Source organism: Gambusia affinis, linkage group LG18 (assembly GCF_019740435.1).
Source record: "Gambusia affinis linkage group LG18, SWU_Gaff_1.0, whole genome shotgun sequence".
NCBI lineage: Eukaryota > Metazoa > Chordata > Actinopteri > Cyprinodontiformes > Poeciliidae > Gambusia > Gambusia affinis.
The window spans coordinates 16,777,232-16,802,274 of record NC_057885.1 but is presented as its reverse complement, the minus strand read 5'-3'; the positions used below and the strand labels follow the sequence as shown (position 1 = coordinate 16,802,274).

General features: G+C 38.2%; 1 protein-coding gene across 3 annotated transcripts in view; it reads left to right on the top strand.

Moving 5' to 3' along the window:
* The window catches only part of adamtsl3 (ADAMTS-like 3), a 99,124-nt gene that overhangs the window by 15,415 nt on the left and 58,666 nt on the right, over positions 1 to 25,043 (top strand). For all 3 annotated transcript variants that reach the window (XM_044097705.1, XM_044097704.1, XM_044097707.1), the window contains exon 2: positions 23,024 to 23,140. In XM_044097705.1, coding sequence (XP_043953640.1) covers positions 23,024 to 23,140 — 117 coding nt within the window. The remainder of the gene's footprint in view (positions 1 to 23,023; positions 23,141 to 25,043) is intronic.

Genomic DNA, 25,043 nt, shown 5'->3' with positions numbered 1-25,043 from the left:
TATTAGCTGTCAAAATGTGAAGTACATTTTTGAAGTCAGAAGGCACAGCAGGTTGTATTATTATTGGTTGAAATATTTCACTATTAAGATTTTCAATGTTTCAGTCAGACCGTGCACTTTGCTTCAGTCTGCAAAAACACATTATTTTCCTTCTTTACAGAAGGTTTTGATAAAAAATTTATTGTGCAGCTGGTTATGTGGCCAACCAGCCGCACAATTTATCTGAGTATATTGCAGCTTCTCAACCTACCTGACCCCCAGCTTTATTTTTTTAACCCCAACTTTGAGTTTAATAACTTTGGAGTTGATTAAATTTACCCAGCGCTATCAAAAAAGGCAATTTTCTTCCCTCATATTCAATGCCACATTCTCACAGTTAATATTACAGTACAGAAAGCAGTTGTTATAGTGGCCTAATCCATGCTGACAACAAATATTTTTGCAGGGGAATATTTTCCTTAAAACTCGACCGAGCTTGCCAGCCACTAATTTACACAACAGATGTGGAATTGGGCAATGCTAAGAAAACATTTAGGTTTACAGACCTCTGTAATGACTGAAGACAGCCAAGTGAATGTTGCAATATCCTGCAGCGATGCTCCTCGACTGAAAAGCATGTTAGTTGTTGGTTTTATGCATATCTGTAGCTGCGGCGGCGGCAGTGTCGTTGTAGCTGCATGCAGACGTGTAAAGCAGTCAGGATGAGGTTTCAAACATAACGACGGGCATCAGATCTGTCTTGCTCGTCGCTTTTAAGTTGTTTATTTTTTTCATCTGTGCAATGATGTGAGCCTGGAGTGCAACCAGAGGTTATTCCTGCTCCAAAACGCTGATATCATTTGAGAGACTCTGAACTTGTGTTCATCCTTCTCTCAGTTTTCTTTTTTCTTTAAAGTGATTTGTAAAACAGAATTTGGTGCTTTCTCTGTTCTTGTAAAACCCAAACACTCTAAGGATTCACTTACATCATGAATCTCACTTTCATTGCCTCCCGTTGCTCCCTCTGCAGAACTCGTCATCGCTGTTCGGCCTTTGGTCCTTCCCTTTCCTGACTCCAAGCTTTCATGCAACCTCCTCCTCACATGTCAAAAGACATGTGAGGAGTGTTGGTGTGGCGGTGGGAAAAGGTGGAAATAGATTACCAGCCTGTTCCTCTGTAGAGTGACGGTGAACGTGGTTCCTGTTTCATAGAAAAGGACAGAATTATGGCTGCAAGCACGGAAAAGCTTGCTTTCTAATCAGAGTTGAATTTAAGAATTGCTAAAAATGCAATAAATTCCATTATTGTATGCTTATTGCAACTTGGATCTGTAACATGCATTGAAGGGCAGATGGTAACTTTCTAAAGATATTTATTTTTTGAGCATTTTCAGCTGTAGAAACAAGAAGTGAAGTACATTGTTTTGGCGTTTTTGACCATGATGGAAAGCTACAAATCCTAAGAGTTATTTTTCTTTCCACTGAAATAAGCTTACTGGAGAGTCCAGACAAAACGAATACATTTATTACTGAGTTCTCATTCAGTGTAGAGCAGTATGGATTTTAAAATGTTTCTCTGTATTTATCAAAATTTATGTAAAATACCTTGTTTCTAGATTATTCTCTGCGGTTCATTGTTCTAATGTTCAGCCCGTCCATCTGTCCATTTGTCCATCAATGTGTGTATTTTTTTTCATACATTTGTCCGTCCATCCGTAAATCAACCTGTCTGTACGTCCATCCACCCTTCTATTCATCCAAACACTTTTTCTGATTTATTCCAAGCCAGTAAAAATATCTGACGTTTTTATTCAGATGTCCGTTTTCTCCTGTTTTATTGTCTTTTAACCTTGTACACTAGATATTGAAACCGCATTATAGCTGCGACTCTGTGGCCTCTGTTTGCCCATCGGCCTCTTACTTGGGTAAATCAGGAAGTTTGCTCTTCCAGAAATAGCTGAGGAGCGTCGCTGATCATCAGCAGCCAGCTCGCTTGACTCACAGACCCTGAGTGAACTTGTTAGCCTCGGTTATCTGAGTGACGCAAGTGAGTCGGGGCAGAAATCCGTGATATTACTGAAACTTATGTTTCAGTAATATCAGGCACACCCGGCTGTTGTCATAAGGCTGCAGTGAACATGAGATTTTCATCGTTCTTTATCTGTCATACTCAACCAACTGCTTAGTGGTTGCAGTGTTGTCCTTTTCCTGGCCCTGTTGCTTACTTCTCAAAAGGAAGTTTGGGAAAAACAAGTGTAACAATTTCTCAAATGACATTGGATCATATTTTCTGATAGCTGCACTATAAGTATTACAGTTCAATGGACAATCTGTTAATACTTGAATAGGTATGCTTAATATGAGCAAGAATGTTAGTGTTTTATTTTTTTTTTAACCAGTATTGGTCATTTCAGGAATCTGTTTATAGAAATTGATCAGAGGCATGAAAAAGCAATATATAAATATAGATCTTAAATAACATATTTAAGATTTATTTCTTTCCTGTCTATTTGAAATGTTGTATTGAGATCCATACAATGGAAGGAAATTGGTTGTTTTGGTTTGTACTTACTTGCACCATAACAATTTGCATGTTCCTCTAGTTGTCCTACATGCAGCTGCAGTTTAACATCCACACCCCTGGTTTCAAATTTCACAGGCAAATCGAATGTAACGTCAGGCCAGACACTCCTTTTCTTCTCATTGTAGTCACACTTTGAATTAAACTTTGTCTTGATCAGCTTTAAGGACAGGATTTGTTGAAAATATTATAGAAAAACTTAGTGAGAAAGCCTGAATAAATATTGAATAAGACAATTTTAAGGGAATTAGGTGTGGCTGTATACAGACTGAAAATTAAACTGATAAGAAATTTCATCGTGTTTTCTTTAGTCGTAGCTCTCCTGATGCATGTTGCCTCTCTGTCCTTTCTGCGACCCATAATTCCCTCTTTTCCTGCCCACCTACCTCTTAAAGATTAACGGAGTGCTCACTACCTGTCCACCTGCTGGAGGCATCACATTTACGGGCACGAGGGCTAATCCCAAAGGTCCAGTTAGTTTTCTAATCCTTGGAAACAGAAACGGACAGCTCAGCCAAGGTCAGACTGTTTAATTTCCAGGAGATCTGCAATCGAGACATCCATTGTTCACGTTGGGAGGCTACCTGTAACAATATCACTATTTATTGAGCCAAACGCAACTTGTTCGGGTATCACGTTCTCTTGGCAGGGTTCGGATGAAACATTGTTGTACCTCAATTACGACTTCAGCTCGCTTCCAAACGAACAGACAGAGAAACAAGCCAACAGACGCTGGCTTGTGCACTGATTTGTGGCAGCGTTTGGCTCCTCATTCCAAAATACACTGGAGGGTTCAGTTGGAGATTAACCCAAAGCCGTACCTGACGTTTTCATTGGCTGCCTGAGTCTAGATAAGCTGCCCTAAAATCTCTCGGTGTCACTGGGATATCTGTAGCCAACCTGACACCAGAGGCGTACGAGGCCATCTCTTTTACGCATGGCGACGACAAAAGGAGGGCTGCTAGGAGCACATATTGAGGAATTTGGTTGCAGACACAGTTTAGGAGCTATCAGATCGAAACCCAAGATGCCAGAGTAAGTCAGGAATTTCTAACGGGGGTGTATTTTGAAAGCCTCTTTCGAAACGTCAGAAGAAAGAAAAGGTACTGTTTCATGGCCACAATGGGATTATAAAGTCTTGGATGTCTCCAGTTTGAAGAACCACTTCTTTATATTTAAGCTTGTCCAAAACAAAGATGCTCAAGTATTCAGGAAACCTGAGTATTTATGCGGCAATTTATTACATTTCATACAGTACCTTACAAAAGTATTTGAAGTTTTTCACATTTAATGACACTGCGTCTACAATCTTTCGTAGTTTATTATTTTTACGTGACAAACCAAGAAAAAGTGGAGCAGAATTGTGAAGAGCAAGGAAAACATTTTAGTTTTACTAATAAACAACCTGACACTGTAGCTGTGTTCCCCAGATGAACGTTCCCATTTTGTTTTCCGAATGCATGTCAGAAATGTATTAATGCGAAGCCTTCATGTCTCAGTGTGTGTTTGCACTGCATTCCAAGCACCGCAAATCAATTTCCCTGCACGATTAAGAGTGTAAAGCGTGAAGAAGCGCTTCACACTCATTTTGTACCGGCTTCTCCTGGCAGGTAAACTTTTATTTATTGGCTAACAAAGAGCTTCAGACTTCTTGATTTTATGCCACCAGAGGTCGTTCATCACTTTGAAAAGCAAAAATGTTTCAGGCAGACTGATCCAAAGCAGCGAGTTTGAAGAAACCGAATAAATGTGTTTGGACGAATGTGATGTCTCCCATCAAACATTGTAAATGAGTGCCCTCAGACAACTTAATAACCCAGCATGATATGATAAAGACCAAAAATTTGTTTTATGCTTTCCTCTGAATCGAGACCAGCCAAGAGCCAGGTCAGTCCGCCCCAGTACACCGACGGGTGAAAATAAAAATGTCATTTGTATCTGCTTTGTAGATACACTCCTCTGGGTTTAGGCAAACATTTTTCTGCTGAAGCTTGTGTTCTCCGTCAGATTAGCGCCTTGTAGCCATGCCCAGCAGTGCCAAACCCCGCTCCCTGCTGAGACGACCCTGGCCACACTCGCCAGCTGTGCAAACACAGCCACAGCACTTAACACACACATGCACTTTGTTCTTCGGCTTGAGCCAAATCCAATTATTTTCCTCGCCTTGAACCTTTTCCTTGTTTCAACAGCACACCTTCAACCCCTCCTTTCTGTGCAGCCGGGCTGAACGAGGTTGATAAATGTGCTTTAAGGTCATTCCTGCAAACCTTCACTGTAGTTTTAATCAGATGACATATGCAATGCATCATTTAAGGCCCAGCTATTGCTTGACAAACACTAGTATGGGTAGAAAGTGCAAAAAATGCGGAATCAGGGTACAGGAAAGAGATTCTTCTACATCTCCTCTATGAAAAGGGAAACATTAGTGTTTTTCCAAGTTGCAAAAATAACAAAGGAAAAGACGAGGCTTGTTGTTATCACTGTTGAGTTGGGTTTGCGCTGCAGGCTCAGGGCGACATTTTTCTTTTTATGGCTTCAACCTTGACAATCAGCCAAATTTTTTTTTGTTTTGTTTCACATGTGTGCACACTTCTTTAATCTGAAATATACCTTGGGTTATTCTAATGTCGCAATCTGAAAAGAATCAGATGCGTAACAAATTATTTAGTAACATATTTTTGGTTTATTTATTTTAGCGACTAACTTCCCTCCAAAAAAGGACACCAAGGACTGAAGGATCATCTTTTTCTATTTTAGTTTTTTTTTTCCTCCACAGTAGATTTTCACATTTAAATGTAGAATTGAGACATTCAAATACTTTATTGTATACCACGTTTTCTTGATATTGTACAGCCCTAATTCAATATGTAAATTTATGGTGACATAAATTTAAATGGAAATTACGTAGTAAAATGTATAAAGTCGGTCGCGCAACGTCTTTACTACCGTAATTATTTACTTAAATACCAATTCAGTATAAAATGTAGCAGATGGGCAGTGCGTGCCCGTCTGGGTGGATGTCGTCTCATCTGGCATTTGTGTTGCTATGATTTGCAACAAAACACTACGGAACATTATAACTGCATCCTCCATTTATCATCACCTAACTTGAAACATTCACCATATTTTGAAAACTTATTTTATTGTAAAGCAGACATGTTTTCTTTGAATATGATGGCAGCTCTAACAACACCAAGGACTGAAGTAATATAAGAAACTCACCAGAGTTGTAGGATGTTCACTGAGTGAATCTTTTTTTCTTGCTCTAAAACCAAAATCAAAGCTTTATATTTTCTTCAAACTAAACAATGTGTTTGATAAATGAGGCCACTCTTTGCTCTCCCTTCAAAGCCAGCTGATTTTCACGAGACAACTCAATGTTTGACAATACCCACAGAGAGCCGGAGGCATTTGTTTGCTGCAGGTATTTTTGCTGTTACTGCAATTAAAATGTGGTGATACGCCTTGTTGTTTGTCCATGTTCAATGAACGTATCCATGTATATCAGATGTTACCATGAAAGAAGATGCTTAAGCAGCATAAACAGTCGCTGGTTTTGAAACGAGCAGGAAAAGAAATGTGCCCCCATGTGAAACTCATGTGTGTCATTAGATATTTCTCAAGCACCATGTTTAAGACTTCAAATGGTGCATCTGATCTTAAACACTAAAAGAATGTGGGACACATAATGTGCAGTCATCCCGTCACCTGCATATCTCTGCTAAACACCCTCTTTCCTCAAATACAGGATTTGGGATGCATCCCAGGTGTCATTCATCAATCCAACTGCATCCTGTCAGCAGTTACGCTGGTATGATGGGGATGTTTGAGTAATTTCCTCGTCGCTCCATCGTTGTCGTGAGTCTTCCAATCCACTCGTGTAAGCATCAGCTGTCTAGCCTCAACAGTCATTTTCCCGTTTTCTTGAAACTGTCATTTATCGGAGGAATGCATGATGGGCTCCGCTTGCATTTCTTTGCTCCATTGTCTGTCACTCATCAGAGATAATTGCACCCCATGGAATCTGTCCAGTCTGACAAGACAATGTATGGACAACATTAAGCTGTCACATCAGGCTGATTGCTTGATCATAGACCACTTTGGTGTGTCAGATCCTTGCTGTGACTGACATGTACCTTTTTTAGAAGAAAAAAAAACCCATTTCAGAGGAGTTTTACTGCACCTTACTTTACTTTTACTTGAGTAATTGTATTATAAAGTAGTGCTGCTGTTACTTAAGTAAAATTTCTGGATACTCTACACATCCTGAGTAACTTTAGTGAATGAAGAACAAACATATTTTAAAACCAAAAAAATGCACCAGTTACAAACAGCTGCAGTTTATGTTGAAGTGAGACTTCCTGTTTGTGCACAAGCTTTGTGGTTCTAGTGTTATTTTCTATATACTGAGCATATTGAAGTACTTATATACATAACAGCAGATGGTGTCACTGGAGGTATTGCTGAATTTCTATTATACGTTTTATGTTGTCTAAATTTGATTTGGAAAAGTGTTTGGTTTCATTATTTTGTAATTGCTAATTACTTGCATTGATTTCTTCAATTTAATCTTTAAAATACCAAAATTTGCACGACTGGATTTTTGTCTGACATTGTTTTTGAATATTAAATCAGATATTCTGATTAGTTATTCAACTCTTAAGTAGCTTTTCTGTCATTATTATTTTTTTTTTTAAACCAAGTGATTTTCTAAATGTCTACAGTACTTTTTACATTTACTTGAGCAAAAATTCTACTCTTATTTGAATACATTTTTTGGGAACTTTTCCTACATCTGGTTTCTAGCACAAAAGTAAATATGGGCAATTATTGAATCTTTCAACAGGATAATGATCCAAAGCAGAACCAAAAATGTAAAGTCAACACAGACCTTATTATCTGGAGACACTGTGCGAAGAGTAATTGTCAAAGATCCTCTCTGAGTGCTCCAAGATTATTGGATGTTAAAGGAGAAGACTGGAAAAAGTGCTTTTCTGATGACAGCAGGTTTTCCAATATTTGTGGCAATAGTGACTTCATATAAACTTGTGATTTTTTCCCTACTTACCTCGATGAAATATTACTCTATTCTAAATGATTCAGCTTGAAATTATACATTTCAATAAAAGGCTATTCAACCATCTTTACCAGGGATGTAAACAGGCGTGGAGGGCGCTGTAGTTTACTTGGCATAAACATTAATGATTGGAAAAGTTTCTACAAACAGTTCTGCAACAAAATCTAACATAATAAATCAGACTTCTTAGTATTTGCTCTGCTTATGGTTCTTCAGTGGACTTCCAGATCTAAATGTTTACCTAATGCACATTTCATTCTCATGGCTTGAGGTAATTCAGGGTCTGCCCGATACTGACATGAATTCCAATGAGGTTTTCCTAATAATTACAATATAATCTCCAAAGTTTAAAATTCTTTCTGTTCAGCCAGAGATGAGGATGAAGGAAGCTGATGAAACATTTTTCTGACTCCCTGCCAGATGCACACAGCCATCTGTCAAAGAGCATAAGTGGGATTAAGTAGATTTGTATTTAACTCTGTCTGTCTCTTCATACATACACCATGTGTCTAGTGGGAGGAATGAACTTAGTCATTGAACAATATTATGTTCATAAACCAAACAGTTTCATAATTGATCAGTTATGCCAATCTCATGATCCCAAATCAGTCTTAAGAATGTATTTTTATTATTCAACAAAGCAATTTTTTCCCAAATACATAAGTGTAAGGAGATTTCTAAATGTTTCCCAGGATTAATATTCCTTTTGATTCCAGAGCCGTATATTACGGTAATTCCACCTTCCCACTATAGAGGAAGGGGAAGTTTTATCAGCGGACGTCAAACGTACAAAGGATCAAAAACAGAACAATTCAACATTTTATCAACCTGTCGCACCATAAACAGGTTTCTGTTTATAGTGTTTCTGGTTTCATCAGAAACTCAATTTGCAGTAAATGCATGAAATTGTATATTCAGATTCACAGAACTGCAGTGATTCACTGGTTGAAGCAACAGGCTGTAGTTCTTATCTTTATTTGAAGCAAGGTGGCGTAAGTATGGGGATGCTTTTGAGCACATAGACCTCCTAGAATAGAGGAAACGATAACAGCATGTTAGTGCAAATAGTCCCTAAACAGGGATCAGGACTGCAGAGTTTGGATTTGATTTTAATGGTCTCACCTCACCCAAGAATGTCCGGGTTTAAGAACAGCATGTAGTGCAGAGTGTGTCATGGTAAATGTACCATGCACCAAACACCGTTTGAATTCAGGGAAAAAGTATTTATATGTCAAATTGATTGAAAAGTAAGGAAATTCTCCAGTGTTTCATTCAAGAGCCAATCTCAATGCTATAAACTCAGTGATGGGTTCATAACAAACAAGCTCTAACAGAAAACAAAAGTTGTCAGACCACAAAGTTTTTCTTTTTTAATAGCTTTATGAAACTAGATTGACTCTCAAAAGAAGGTTTATATTTCAATTTAAGGAATGTGGGTTCTATAGTCTGACCTCATCTCTGAAGAGATGAAGGATGCAGCCACCATTGTGCTCACACTAAAGAAGAAGCAATTGTAAGAACATTAAGAAAATATGTAGCTGATAAAAAAGCACTGGCAAACATCCCAAATTCTTTCCATATTGCCGCCAGTGTGAAGCTCGCCTCCTGCAATGTGTTTGCAGGAGTGTGGATCATGAAGCTGAGCACTTAGAAACGCCATGCTACATGCAGGGCAGCATGTCTTGCTTTCCTTTTCTTTTTTTTCTTTTCGACTGCCAGACAGATGAGATCAGGCCCTGAGAATGCCACAGACTGTGGAAATTAAAGCTGTCGATGGCCGGGCATCTCCTCAAATGAGGGGCTTAATTTGGGAACAGGAATGCACCAGTAATTCGATGGTGACCGCAAACAGCACTTTGGAGAAGACTGAGGCTTTCATAGTAGAATCTGATGTCAGGAAAAACAGTTTTGGAAACACTGTGAGAGAAATCTCTGTATTTTGAGAAGAGGGTTTTTACTTATTGAAAGGCCTCCCCTGGGTTTCATTTTGCCTGCAGATCTCCTGGCTGAACACCCTGAAGGATTAATTTGTTTGGCCTTAGTGATGTGTGGTCAGGCTAACAGCTTGCTGGTTTGTTTTTGCTCTGTTACAAGGGAAACGGCATTTACTGCATTGGCCCTCTGGGACGTCTGGCAAAAACTGCTTATAGGTATTTCATAGAAAGAAAAATGTTGTGAGATTCATCATTGCTACCCTAAATATTATAAACTTATAATCTAAAGCTGAAAAAGTAAGAAGTAATATGTTTTCATGTCTTGTTCTCCTTCATGACAGCTCTAAATGTGAGTTTTATGTGAGTAAAAGCAAGAACTAAAGGGAAATATCAAATGCTGTCACAGGAAAAACTAAAAGTTTTGATGTCAACAGATTTTTCCTGTTAGATATATAGCAGCATTTAGCTGCCACAGCCAGGAAATAAATACAGGAGCAGAATCGCATTAAAACGAGAAACTTTCTCATTATAACAAGACATAAAAATAGTTCCTCAGTTTGATTACGAGGTAAAAGGCGGAAATCTGACTGTGAAGGAACTCTGTTTGTAGTAGAGGACTCTCAAACATCCTGCGAGGTGTTGCCGTTTCGCTGTTACGACCTTTCTCATTTAAACGAGAACATATTCTGGTTTTAATGGGATATAAATGTTGTTATAATGAGCGTTTTTCATTTTAGTCAGATACTGCTCCTGTATTTATTTCCTACCTCAGTGTAGGGATTAGAAAATCGTTAAATTCTGCTTTTATTGATGCTATTATTTTGTTGTTAATTTTAAATCAATGTGCTAAAATATCCGCAAAGTACATACTTTATTACAGGCACTGATGAACCAAAATTGTATTTCTAATTATAATGGCTGTATAAACTCATTTATTAATAAATAACAAAAGAACATTCCTCCATCCATGAGTCCTACTATTCAAGAAGTACTTGAGTAAGGAGAGGTAGACTCTCCAAACTTTATTCAGTCGATTTTATAAAGCTTGCCTCCCTTTGCCTCTCTTTGGAGGATTCTGTGCTGTTTCATCTGGGAGATCCCAGATGGGTTGTTTATTATCTGGCTACATACTCTTGTTTTTTTAATTTTATTTTTGATGCTTACTGTTTTACAGGGAAAAAGATTGGGTACTAATTTACTAACGAGTCAGACAACATCGACAGAGTGGAGTGGAGACTTACACTTGAAACTTGACTTGGACTAACAAAAAGGACTTGAGAACGTATTGTTGGGTTGTGGTGGTAACAAGGTACATCAAGGCATCCCAGTGTCACTTTCCTGTTTCTCATGGTGGAGGCTAAGGCATCCAGGAGGCAAAAGAAACTCTCCAGTGGTTCAGGATCTGCACCAGATTCTCCTACAAGATGGAGACAAAAAAAAAAAACTCCTGAAAAACATCACCAATCCAGACATCAATGCTTTAGCCCATTGAGGTTACATCATTGGGCAACGGTAACCGGTAGACTACGGTACGTCAAATGGAGTGGCCTGTAGTTTCCCCATTGTAAGTAGCTTGTATTGCATCCCATAGTAGGCCTATGGGATCAGCTGAGTTGGTATGCAGAGGCTAGTAACTCTGCACCAAAGAAGCTCAATGACCTTAGAGCGGTGCTTCAAGAGGTATGGGATGCCATGCCTCAGCAGACAATGAGTTGACTTGTGAACAGCATGAGACGTTGTTGTCAAGCTGTAATTGATGCTCAAGGGCACGTGACACTTTATTGAAACATTTTTTGTTGTGGGATACCCACCACTCTTATTGGATTTGGTTTCAAGCTCACAATATGATGCTTCTACTTAAATGTCCAGGTTTTATGATATAATATGATTGTAGCTTGAACTTTTTCAATAAATTTCACCTAGAAGCCAAATATCCCTAACTTTTTGTGAGTGGTGTTAATCAGGAGCTTCTAAGATCACAATGAAGGAAGACCACAAGTTATAGATTGTCTCACCTGCAACATGTCACCTCCCTTTAGCATTTAAGCTAACATGTAGCTGGTGCTACAGTGGTGTAGCAGGTTTTTGACTGCTTGAAAAAGCTACGGGAAGGCACCTGCGTCCATATAAAGGTGCTGGTTCCTTGCAAATTAAACTTGCTTTCTCTCTGCTACCTGGATTTCCACTAACTTTTGAGTGAAAGTTAAGAGTAAAGGGGCTTTCTGCTGTGCCCACACAACAGGCCATGGAGACGGTCACCATCAATCATCTGGTGGCAGTCACCTTTATGTGTGAAATCACCATGCTGTGCTAAATTAGTCCTGCAGCAGCACACATGTCCTGCAGTGGGAACTTGTTGGCCTGCTATGTGTGGATGGTTGTAATTGTGCCACCCAGCTGTCTGTTGTAATCCTTCTGCGAACCGGAATGATGGAGGACGACAGATGGCTATGTGCGCTGAGCTCTGGTTCTCCAAAACACACTTGGAGTGCCGTTCATCCCTCCGGATGACACGCAGGTTGGTTACTGATAAAAGTCAACAATCGTAGCTATTTAAAAACACTGAGCAGGTCAACAGATGGGCCTTCGGATCCGACTAATAAAAGGCTGCCTGTGGTTTCAGGATGGTTTTCCAGTGATAAATCTGTGACACTAGAAAATGTCTTGCATCAACTACATTCATCTAACAAGATGAAGTGCAAATCGGCCACAAGTCTGAAGTCTTTACTACGACCCTGGTCCATTTATTTCACTTAGACTCAATTTAGACGTAAATGTAATTACATATATCTAAACTCCCCTCTTGAAAAAAATATGGAAATGCATAACTTCTAGATGAATTTCTCAATGTGAAACCACATGATGGATTTGATCCATTTGTCTTTGAGCCCAGTAAGGGACGAGGTCCAGGATGTGTCTGGTTTTAGTTTGTCGTCCTGTGGAACCGTGACTGGACCAGGAGTTCACACACTTTAATGAGCTTCCTGCCATCAATCATCTTCAGGCACAAATATTTGTCTTTTTGTTTTTTTTGTTAACTTTGACAGAAGACAAAACTACATCAGTTGATGAACTGAAGCAGATACACTCACTGGCCACTTTATTAGGTACACCCTGCTAGCACCAGGTAGACCCCCTTTACACCTTAATGTCTTCCTTAAACTTTGTGGCATGGATTCAACAGATTGAGTGAACCATTCCTGAGCTTTTGACATCAATCAATCAATCAATCAATCAATGTTTATAGTGTACGTCACCAAAGATTCCAAGGTGGCGAACAAAATAAAATAAAACTTTATTTATTTATTTTTTAATAAATTATATATCACTTATGGTTATGTTCTACTAACTAATGTTTAACACTTTGGATGGAGTAGGTTGTCAATAAAGAAGCAATTTCTCCTTGGAAATCAAAAATTTCTTTTATATTCTATGGCCAACAAGAGACAAACACCTACAAACGAGTCTATAAGTGATGAAAGCATGTTGTACCCTTTGAAGGCACCATAAGGCAAATAAGTTTGAATTTTGCTTGTTAATCTCAAATGATTAAAGCCACATTGAACTACTGCACTGACTTGTTTATCAAACTTTTTAAATACAAAAAAACGAGTCAGTTTTTCCAAAAACAATCACCTCTTTTTGTTCCACTTATATTTTATCAACATCCAAGTTTTAACGTAATCTAGACAGTTACCAGATTGTGTACTGAATGATTTCCACTTTCTCTCAATAGGAGTTAAACTTGCAGATGATCTGTAAAAGTGATGGAAATACATGTCATATTTCACATGTAACAAAAAAAAAATTCAGATCCTAAGATGGAGCCATGGGGTGCCAGAGCCTCAGAGGAAGAAAACCTATCCAACTGGATGCAAAAAAAGAAACTGCTGCAAGACAAATAGGAGTGACACCAACTAATAGCTGCTCCCTTATTACCACATTTGGATCAGTCTGCTGGTGTTATAACATCTTAGACCAACAGAAAATCAAGGCAAAATCTTCTGAGTCTTCAGCTAAAAGCAGCCGTGACAGAGGACTGATTGATTAATGGATAGGAAGAAATCAGGAGGACAGAAAAGAAAAACACAGAGATGGTAATGAGGGAACAAAAACAAAGAAAAGTTGGACACAAGAAAGGATAAAAGAGGGAAAATAATGAGTTAGGAAGGATGTGCAAGGGGCTGCTCAGACCGGCCGGTCCTTCCTGCTGGTGGCTGCAGCAAAACAAACCGGGCCAAAGAGGGCTTTTTGTCATGTTTCTGATGTTTTGTTTCTCCTCACATGCAGAGATTATTGCTGTTGCACAATCCACATTCTTGATTTAAAGCTGCAATAAGTCTGTCCTAAAATAAACCAAAATGAACAAATCATAGCTGCTAAGCCTAAAAAATGAGAAAATAATTATTTATCAAGCTGAAACAGATGATCGAAGTGATCTATATATCGTTTATTCATATGGAGACGTTGTTTGGTCAAACTAAATAACAGCGGAAAAGCAATTTTTTAAATGTGTATTTTGAAAAACCTGCAAGTTTCCATCAAAATGAGGACCAAATTCTTGTAGAAACAAAAATCCTGATGCTGGATATCTTAGAAAATTATTAGTTGATCTATTATGTTCATTCTGGCTGCTTCAGCAGTTTATTTAATGTTTTCCTTCTGCTTCGTTTGCTGAGCTTTCAGCTCAGACAGTTTCTGCTCTCCAGCTGTCTGATGTTTTCAAAAACACTAAGTCATAAATGCATTATTGTCTGCAGCTCCTGTTCTTTGTTTCACCATCTTTGAGAGCATATTTATGCTCTGCTGACTGTCTGTGTTAAACCAACACAAAATGATCCGTAATTGAATTGAATTGAATGATTTGAAGCCTACATATGATTCCTTGTTTTTTGTCTAAGAAGTTTGAAACAAATGAGAAATTAATCTTTATTTTATCAGCTATGTAAATCTCATTTAAACTAAAATACGCCTTGAGGTAGTCTTATATAAAACACAATTTTTCCTTATCCAGGTAAAACTATTCTAAAAAAAAATATCTCACAATCTTAAACCTTTGTCAAATAACTTTACATCTATTCAATAAATACATTAGAAAGGTAGTTTACAGATATACAGAATTTTCTTTTTCTTTGTGCAGTTTAAAAAAAAAAAAAAAAGTTCTTTTGTTTCCACTCTGAGAAGATGATGAGTTTGGTTGCTTTTGGAGGGTTTAAAGTTTTGTTCTTCTGACGGGTCAGTGAAGCCTCCCAAACTGCTCTCAGGTGAGAAGTTTCTATCCAACTGGAATGAGATCTAGACCAAAATCCGTCACAGCAGTAGAAGATGGCTGGACTGAGCGATGGAAACAGTCTGTCAGTTGTCTGCTTCATTGCATCTTACCAGAAACCGATCCAGGCACCTGAAAAACATGAAATTAAGTTGTCAGCATGTTCCATTACTTTCCCCCAAAGTAATGGAACATGAGTCGCTGTACGTCACTCAGGCACCTTCGCCTTCATCTGTGCAGGACTTGCTTACGTCTGCACTGATAAGTCGTTAGGCTGTATTATTTTTATTGCCCTCATTCCAATGGAAAAACTTAACCTTTAACATAAGATTGTATAATCAGCAACATCAGCTCCTTCTTGGTAGTTTATTGTTTTGCCCTCGATCGTGTTTTGCAACCAGTTCATCTGTCATTCATACGTCTTTTTGAGCAAAATCGAAAAATCTCTGGCTTCTGTGCAATTCACGCCAAATCCAAATTCTGAAAACGCTTCATAGAATTTGATTTCTATTTGCATCTTTTTCTTTGCTGGTGTTTAAATTCATTCAAAAGCTAATGTTTGTTTTTCACCATGTCCTGATATTCTCTGCTGTAATGCGATCCCATCAATTTGAATACGTGATAAGGGGAAAAGAAATCCACTTTTTGACAAATAAAAAATAATAAATGTTTGCAAATTTTTTTACCTCCTCAGAAAATTAACATTTTCATATGTATATGATAACAAAAATTAGCTTGATAAGACTTTTTAATCACAAGAAATAGTATTTAATGGATAAAAATGTCAGAAAATTATAAACTTTTGCTATGGTATGGTATGAAGCATAATAGTCATAAAAAAAGATTGAAAAAACATGTTGACAAAATGAAAAGACGTCCACGGTTAAGCATGTATGTGGATTAAACAGAAATGCTCAGATATTTAAAAATATTCCCTTTTTTAAGAGCTTGTTTGCAAGTATTGGCCTCACCTCCTTCCAGGCCATCTGACAGGAGAATCTCCATGTCCAAAATGCTGACGGTTTGTTTCCTCAACATGCAGCCTGCTCATTATGAAGGCCATCAGTGGAGTGGAAAAGTCTTTAGAGCTCCTCTTTCTCTGAGTCTGATTTTATTGAGCTTCTTGTCGCTGCACAGACCGAATCCGACTGTTTTATTCAGGAGGAATGATCAGTTTCACAGCCATGGCTTTGACAGAGCAGGAATGAATCCTTCACATCAGAGCTTCTTGAAGCTTCTGCCTTTGAATAAAGTCTGTGACACAGTCAGCTAAGTGAAAGACCGGTGTTGGAATAACCCGGATCAAAGTCTTGTGTAGATTGGATTGACTGAAGGGTCAGGTTTAAAGGACCTGTCGCTGGGAGGGGCAAATCACATTCTTTGCTTATCTTTTTGACATCCAATCAATTCTTCGCTTTTTGATAGGAGCCATACAATGTGTTTCTCTCCTCCCCCCCACAGACCATTTACAGAGTTGATGACCTTTTTTGGTTTTGTTTGTGAGCGACTGGATAAAAGTTGCAACCATCTGCAGAGTGGTTCCACATACGGGTAAAGTCTGCAAAACTTAGTAATGAAAATAAAGAGTTATGGTGGATTTGTTTTTGTCTCCAAATAGATGTTATGCATTTTTAATACATTCCTGCAGAGGCAGAAAGCTGCAAACAAACAGCAAATGACAAAATACATTGTAAACATACAAATTATGTAAACTCCAAAACACACAAAAGAAGGGATTTTGGAAAAAAAAAAAATCACTCTTTGCAAAAAAAAAAAAAAGAAAAAAAAAAGACTTAGGCCATTATTTTAGGAAGTGATAAAGTGCTCCTACAAAATAAAAAAAAATGTTGGAATCTCAGAAAGTGGTAGCAAAAACCTCCAATCAACCAAACCATAGTCCTGTTCTAAAAACATAAATAAATGCATCATTCTGCTTTAGCTGTAAAATATGTGTTGCAGATTCTTTTGGCTCATAAAGGCCAGGGGATCAACGGTCACAGTCTGGTGTTTATTGACTGTCTATGCAATCGTTACTCTTAAAGTTCGTCACACAAACACCAATTCTTTGTTGTTCTGCTTGTGTTGGTGTGACTGAACATGAATGTATCCAGAGGTTAGATGGGTAGATAGTTACCCTCAGAGAGGCCCTGGTATGGAGGTAGTTTTGGGTTGGAGTTGTAGGCGAACACTGCCAGGCATTTTAAATTGGAAGTATTTTTCAGAATTAAACAGACATATGTTGCTAACTTTGCTTTAAACTCTAGATTTTAAATTACTGGCATATTTTTAGAGCCATCTGGGAGAAAAGAGGGAAAACATCCTAAGAAAGTGATATTTTAAGGTTGTTTTTCAAGCACCAAGGAAAAACAATCACAATTTTGGGATTATTAACAGATTCTTCAGAAACAATTCATAGCTTTATTTAGTAAATATGTGTGAATGTCACAAATTTCTTTCACTGAAGTAATTATCACTCAGTTTCACAGTGTAGGCACCGTGTAGGAACACTTTGGTCGACAATGGTTAGCATGGGAGCGCATCGCAGCGAGTTACCATTCAGCTTCAATGATTGCATTGCTCTTCAAACAGTTACCAACACTCAGCACATTAAGTTCACCAAATCAAGTTCACCAAATCAAGTTCACCAAATGTTCTCCAAAGAGGAAAAGGCGTTCAAAGACAGACGCATGCGTCAATGAAGAAGGTGCCGGGTATCATTATGAGACGATAAAACATGAGAGAAACGGAGCATGAATGCAAAAAGATGTGATGACAGTGCCAGGAATGCTTTTCATCCATCAAAAACTAGCCGTTTTTTTTGTTTTGTTTTACTCCCAAACTCCCTCAGGGCTTCTCGCTCCCGTTTCAGATGAGAAGCGGTGGGAGTCGAAGGCTTTGCCCACTCTCGTCTCCATGCTTGCAAGGCCGACTGCACCCTGGAGTGGGAGCAGTAAATCAAGTTGAGGGAAAGCTGGCAGCCAAAGCAAGAGAAGATATCTGGTTATATCTTCAAAGGGTGCCAGAGGAAGAACATTAGATAACTAAATAGTCCACCAGGAACGAGAGAACATGGTGAAAGTGGAGTTTCAGTTTTATTTTTCCCATTGAGCTTCTGAAAGGGATTCTCTCTGAGTTTTGGATCCAGAAAAGTTCTGCAAAAACCCAAAATATTACAGAGTATTTTTGGTCTAGTTGCTTATGCAAATATCTCAGTTCACTTGAAATAAGACAAAACTAACTTGCAAGTAACTGTTCAGCAAGGTAGAGGTGATTCTTTTAAAGGGAATAATTACTTAATAATGGTTTAAAAAAATTCTACTTTCACTGGCAGATTCTTTCACTATTTCACAAGACATTTTCCCACGTTGTAATTGAAATAATCTGTTAGTGGAACTTGTTCTTTTTGATCCATATGAAGGAACCATTGACTCCTATACCTTCGTTAAAAGCTGCTTGTAAGTTGGTTTTGTCTTATTTCAAGTTTACTAAGATGTTTGCACAAGAGACTACACCAGAAACACTTGGCAGCATTTTGTTTTTGCTTTTGCTTTAGTTCTTAGATTCCAAGTTGTCGTCTCCGATTTGATGGTCCAAAATGAACATTACAGATAAATCTTACTTTTATTAATCTTAGAACTCTAAAATTGCTGCAATCTGTGACAGAAATCCTCAAAATAATGCTGTTTCTTCATTTTCCTAAAAAATCCTAATTTTTATTGGGTTATTACAAGATTCCTAAATTATTAAAACAATAAAGTATTTTCTCTTCAGGTTATATTCAGACACCAACTAACATGAACAAATTATGTGTTTTTATCCTATTATCATTTAGCAGCTAGGAATACGATCATTTGTACTCGTGTTGCCCAGTAAATGTTGCTCATTTTTTCCCAGTTGGTACCCAGACTGCGGAAACTGGCACCGCACAGGCTCAATTATAATATCAGGTTAGATGTTATTTCTGTTGATTATCTGCTTTTGAAGAACCAACCTTCCCCTCCATGTTCACTTCCTCTCCTCCTCCCGGATGAAAAGTTTCTCTTTGATATCCGACTCGCCTCTGAGGTTAATGAATGAGCGGCCTGGTGCCCTGCTTAACGTTTACCCTGGCTCTTCGGGGCACTGACTCACACACACACACACACACGCACCCACACACACACGCACTCAGGGTGGCTGTAAGAGAAAGTTCCTAGTATTTTTTTTTGTCTAGCATTTTTCATTTCAATTACCGAAAACCAAATACAAATAAGCAGAAATCAAAATGTGGAATTATTAAGTGTGCGGTTTCTTTTTAAACGACTTGCTGACCTCCAACCTAAGTAATCTAAATTCATTCACTTAAAAATATAAATAGTTACTTAATTTTAATTGGAATCAAGGTAGAAATGTACTTGTCTCCATGTTTGAATGGTTGCTTTACTGTGCGCCTTTTGATCTGACCACATTCACACACTGTGCTTTCAGGGTCAGATAGATGACTGAAAATGTGTGAAAAAGCAGTCAAACTTTAAGGAGGAATTGTGAAGGATTGTCATTAAACCTCAACAACTGTTGATCGAAACCACTTTAAAAGATCTGAAAAAGTCTGGCTCATTAGAAGCAAAATATAAAGAAACTCTGGGTAATTTAAAATGTAAAGAGACCCTTTCTTGTTGTGCTGAAGCTTGGAGTCAATAAGTTTATTGGCTTCTGTTTATTCTCCTGCACTCTGAGGAATAACCACAGCCTTTCTGTGTAGTTTTTTTTGGTCACAGATCAAATAGTACGAGCCATTTTGTTGCCACTTTGGCTTTGTGCATTGATGTTCTGTCATGCAGAGGAAAACATGACCACGGACAAATTGCGTCTGGATTTTTGGGACAAGTTGTTCCTTTTGATTTTCCTCTTTATTCATGGTGGAGTTCTCAGACAAAATTGTGAATAAGCCCACTTTTTTAGATGAGCAGGAATCTCGGGGGATGGATTGGACATGGATGCTTTACAGCTGACACTCACCTTTTTTTCTCCAGACGCGATGAAATGATTTTTCTTGCTCTTCCTGCAGATTTGAGTCGATCCTTGAAGGTTTCCTTCGTCGTCGGGTGACTTCTTGTGGAACTTCCTGTCACCAAGAAGCCAAAACTCTGCATTAACATATTCTGGTGCTTTCTGGACTACCTGTCATTCTCACTCTCACCTTTTTGATCCATAAAACCCTTTTTACAGGACTTTTTTTCACATTTTAATGCAAACTGATGATGGCTGGATTGCTAACACAAGTGCATCTGTTTCTCTTAGGCAATCAATCTGATAATTGGATCGATGAACTGTTTCCAGCTGGACTCATTCATGTGCACTCACTCTGCTGAAGTAAAGTTACCTTTTAATTTTGGGCAATGCTGCATAATGCATGCAATCACTCCTAGTGATCTAAAATCAGTGACACTTCACCTCAAAAACTGAAGTTGCAAAGACATTTAGATTTAATGCTTGTGCGTCTGCCAAATCCTTTGGCTACGACTGTAGATCTGAAACGTCTGCTCAGATTTGCATGAGCAAATAATTTCTGATTCAGTGGGTTTGGCACCAAACAGCCCATTTGTTTCCTTAAGAAAATGTATTTCATTTTTCTTTTTGATTTTTAAATCCCATTAATGTCCTTTGCATATTGTTTTAAAGAAGATAAATTTGATCTCAAGAAACTAAAAAGCTGATATATTTTTTTCTCTCTGCTCATCAGTAAAAGGGTTATGAGAACATTTCGAAGTTGGGTTATGTTCACCTCACCCAGACCTCAAGTAAGCTTTGAGCAAAGACATCTGCTCAGCCAGGCTGGTTTCAGAACGGCTCTGCTGACAAACATTAGCTGGATTTCTCCTAATGTTTTACGCTTGACTTAAATTTGCTCTATCTGTCTTCTGGTTGTGCAACATTTTTCCTTTCAAGCATCTGTAGCAGAGACTCTTCAGGGGTATTCGTTACTTATTCATAAATTCAGTAGTAGTTTTGAGTTTGATTTAAAAAAGAAAAAAGAAGTTTCTCTTCATTATTGTTTTGTTTCCCTTGGTGCATAATTTTGAGATTGTCGAGTCCCATTTGGGGAAAACTTGTATTTCGCTTCTGTCAGTGTATTTTGCTGCTTTCTCACAAGTATAGGGTGAATTTTCCCATCATTCCTCACTGATTTGGAAACCCCACATGCAGCCTTGTTGACTGTGATTTGTTATATGCAGTCTGGTCTAAAACATTTTCTTTATTAATCACCAGAAACACTTTAAATAAAACGTTACATGTGGTCCCACAGCATTTGGTCACCCTAATGCGCCAACACATTACAATTTGTCAACTGAGGCTTTTGCCCAAACTCTGCGCGCTTACATGTTGTTGGAGAAACCTCAGCAGTTTAATTCACTGAAGTTAGGAAGTAATGAGGGTTTTCTGCTTTGATGAGTCTGCTGTCAGACTAACTACTGAATTGATGAGCTACAACATTTATTTGCCCTTCGGTTTTAATAAAGTATTTGTGAATTTGAATTATAAGTGATTCAGAGGTTCGGAGGGTCTTGGCGTGGTTGTAGCTACAGAACTATTGGTGCTTTATATCTTGTGGCCAAACTCTCCAATATGAGAAAAAAGTTGCTAGATTTGTAAAGTCACTAAATGTAGTGACAAAATCACCTTTTGGGCAGCAGTGCAGGTCAAACAACAACAACAAAAAAAGTCCAATTCCGATTCCATTTTTATCAGTAAACAAACAGAGATGGAAATGCATTTGAATTTCTGTACACTGTCAGCAAGTATTCTGTTAAATTTCAGTATTTTCATCATACCAGTTTTCAACGTAATTAGCTGAGAAAATAAATCAACATTATTGAATAAATAGCATTTTGAAGGACTGTAATAATTATATACTGGCATGAGTGTCTAAGAAACTTAATCAAAATGATTGGGTTTACATGACAAAGACTAATCATGGACTTTGCCATAACGCAAGTTTGTGTGATTTTTAGGCCAGATTTAAAGTCTTATTTAAAGTTTTGTGATTCATATTCATGAAAAGCTGTGGTCAGGTTTTGCAGCAGTTACTAAACAACACTTTTTTCTTTTGCTCTGTGATGATAAATCTACAATGTGAAGAGCAGAAAGTCTCTGTTTTGTGCTGCCTTGGAGGCACACAGTTGACCCGCTTCATTGCAGGTTGTTTATGAGCGGCGGTAAGCAGCTCAGGGCTCCTGCACCGTCAGTCTGTGCAGCTCTGAGAATGCGGGGCCTGCTGCATCGCAAATGGGCCCTATCCAAGATCCAACCCACCACCCACCCCTGAAGATGGGGATTTCTGTGATATTCCTTGCCATGTGATTGTCATCTGAAAAGTGAGGATGATGAAGAGCACCCACCCAAATACTCAGGACATTTTAATGAATTGATTTATTTAAATTTACACACAAAAAAAAAGAGTTTTATTGGTGTGGTGCATAAAAAATAAAACGTTTTCACATAAAAAATGTTCCCACTTCCACTAACCAGAGGGAGCGTCGTGATATAACTCTTTTTAAATTTCCAATACGATTCCGATATTGCAGCTTTGAGCATTTGCTGATACCAATATTGACCCAATGTGACAACATGAATCAAAACACTTTTATTACTTATTTTGTAGTGTGGACTGTTAGAAAAGGCTTAATCAAGTGATCAGAGAAAATTAGTCAACAACAATATAGAATAACAACTGAGCCATTTATTATTAACCAATAATAATAAATGGTTGGGATAAAAGCACTTCTGGATAGAAAAGCTGAGGTGGACTAAATGTTGGAGTGGAACACTTCTAACTGAGATTGTAGATGAAGCTGACATAATCTGATACTTGTTTTGTGGCGCATATATTCCTGATATAAATATCGGATAAGCTCTATCTGTAAATTGGTGCAATGTGAGGAATATAGTCACTTACTTGTGGTCATTTATAAGAATCAACACATCTATTTTATTTGGATCTCCTTTTCTTCTTATTTTAAAGTGATTCTAGTAAATTGTTTAGAGTTTTTTTTTTTCCGTCATGCCCTATTTATATAGAGGGGATATTTCAGTGTTTATCCAACATATTACTTTTTCTGCAATTAATAGAAATGAATAAGATGCCAGTGGTTTCGCATTGTGTATTGATGTAAATGATTTATGTGACTGTCTTTGTGTCTCAGGTTGCTGTGTGGGCGGGTGACGGGGACGCCGTCTTCATCAGGGAATACACTCTGATCCGAAGAGACCACCTTTCAGAAGAGCCTCTCCCTGTTGGCGGCCAGAAACCAGAGGACCCAGTAAGTTCACCACTAACTTTTAATTTTCTACAAATAAACTGTTAATTAGTCAGACACTATCATGAGTTTTTTAATGATTACTTTCTGGCTAAAGTAATCATTTTAATCAACTCATAAATCTGTTGCAGTGTGTTTATGTAACTCTCCACACCAAAAGAGTGAGGGGAAAAAACAAACAAACAATATTTATTTAACACCTCAGTAATGAGCGCCAGTGAACGATGATTGTGAGGCTCTGACTTGATGCAAAGCAGGGCATCCTGGGTAACTACAGGCGTTACTCCCTCATCATGTTTGCATTGATGAGATGTGAATCGTTTTCTTAAGGCATGATGTTTCATTTAATCATTCGCTGTAGCTACGCGTGTGAACCTCTCTGGAGCAAAGCCAGCTTGCTGCTTCAACATCCTGTCCATTTGTGACCTCTCCAGAGGAGACTGGAAAGTCCTCTCAGAGCATCTCTCACCCTCTCTAGTTTACTTTTTTAAATTATATTTCACTTCTTTTTCCAAGTCTTTTTTTAAAAATGAGTTTTCCAAATGAAACACTACAGGGTTCCTTTGTTGGCTTGAACGGATCATTTACTAGATGTAAAAGTATGTGAACAGCACACAAATGGGTGGAAAAATGTTTTTACTTGTTTATCCTCTTTGTCTTCCTGTGTACTTCTTGTTTTATTCTTGTTTGTTTCTATCCTTTCTTCCTTGTACACGTTGTTCCTTTCCCTCCTTCCTTTGTTGTGGCCTACATCCGTCCCTTTGTTTTGTTCTTTCATGTTTCCTTCTTCCCCTTCCTTGTTGTTGTGTAGTATTTACATTCCTTCATTCCCTGACTACTTTGTGTGATTTTGTTTGATTTTTCTGTTTTTTATTGTTTCTTCCTTGCTCATCTCCTTTCTTCCTTGTGTTATTACTGCTTGTGCAGGTAATTATGCTTCCAAAACTGCATTTTCTTGCCAACATTTTTGATACACTCAAATAATCAGTGAATAAGTGAACATTAGACCGCAAACTGCCGTGGGTCTGCTGTACTCTGCAAAGTTTGGAGTGAAAAAGTTTGGAATTTGGAAATTAACACAGAGGAATACAGTTCTTTCTACCATTATCCCAACATCTTTTACAGTCAGTTCTCTTTGATAAAATCTAAATGCATTTTGATCTGGTTCTCACTGTATTTAGCTCAGTACTTTGTGTCGTCTATATGTGTACAGGTCCAAGAACATCTCTCTGTAAAAGTTCAATTGTTTTCCTCGGTTCTGTGAGTCACTATAATGGTTGAAATCTCCAAGAAGAGCCAGGATATTACGGGTTTTTGCAGTTAAGTGGTTGTTAATGACAGCTATTAGAGTCACTCTGTAGTAATGAGTAGCGGTCCAGCGTGAGGACACGTCTTCGCTCGGCCTGCCTCTGCATGTTTCATAGACTGGAGGTTACATCATCTTGCAGAGTGATTTTGCTATGACACCTTTTCTCCCGCTTATCTCTTCATAAGATTCTGGATGATTTGTTCATGCAGAATCCACCACCCGTCTGAAAGTCAAGAAACCCAGTTTCACTGTCTTTACACGCCTAATTGCACATCAGGCAGTAACTGTCAGGGTGTTATTTTTTTTTCTTTTGGTGGGATTCAGGATGAACAAAAGCTGGGGGGTTTCTGCTGCTGGAATAGAGTCAGGGCTGGGATTAATAGAGGTCATGGTGGTGAGAAGAAGGAGCACTTAGTGGCCATGGCAGCAGCAGCAGCAGCAGGAGGGTCTAAGTTGCTCAGCTGCAAACTGACTTGGCAGCTGTGTTTTGCAACAACAGGTGGAAAGGGCATCAACTTCACACAATTAAACACAGAATTTATCATCTTTAAAGTGACATGTACATTAGCTGCTGCAAAACTGGGATTATTTGAGCTG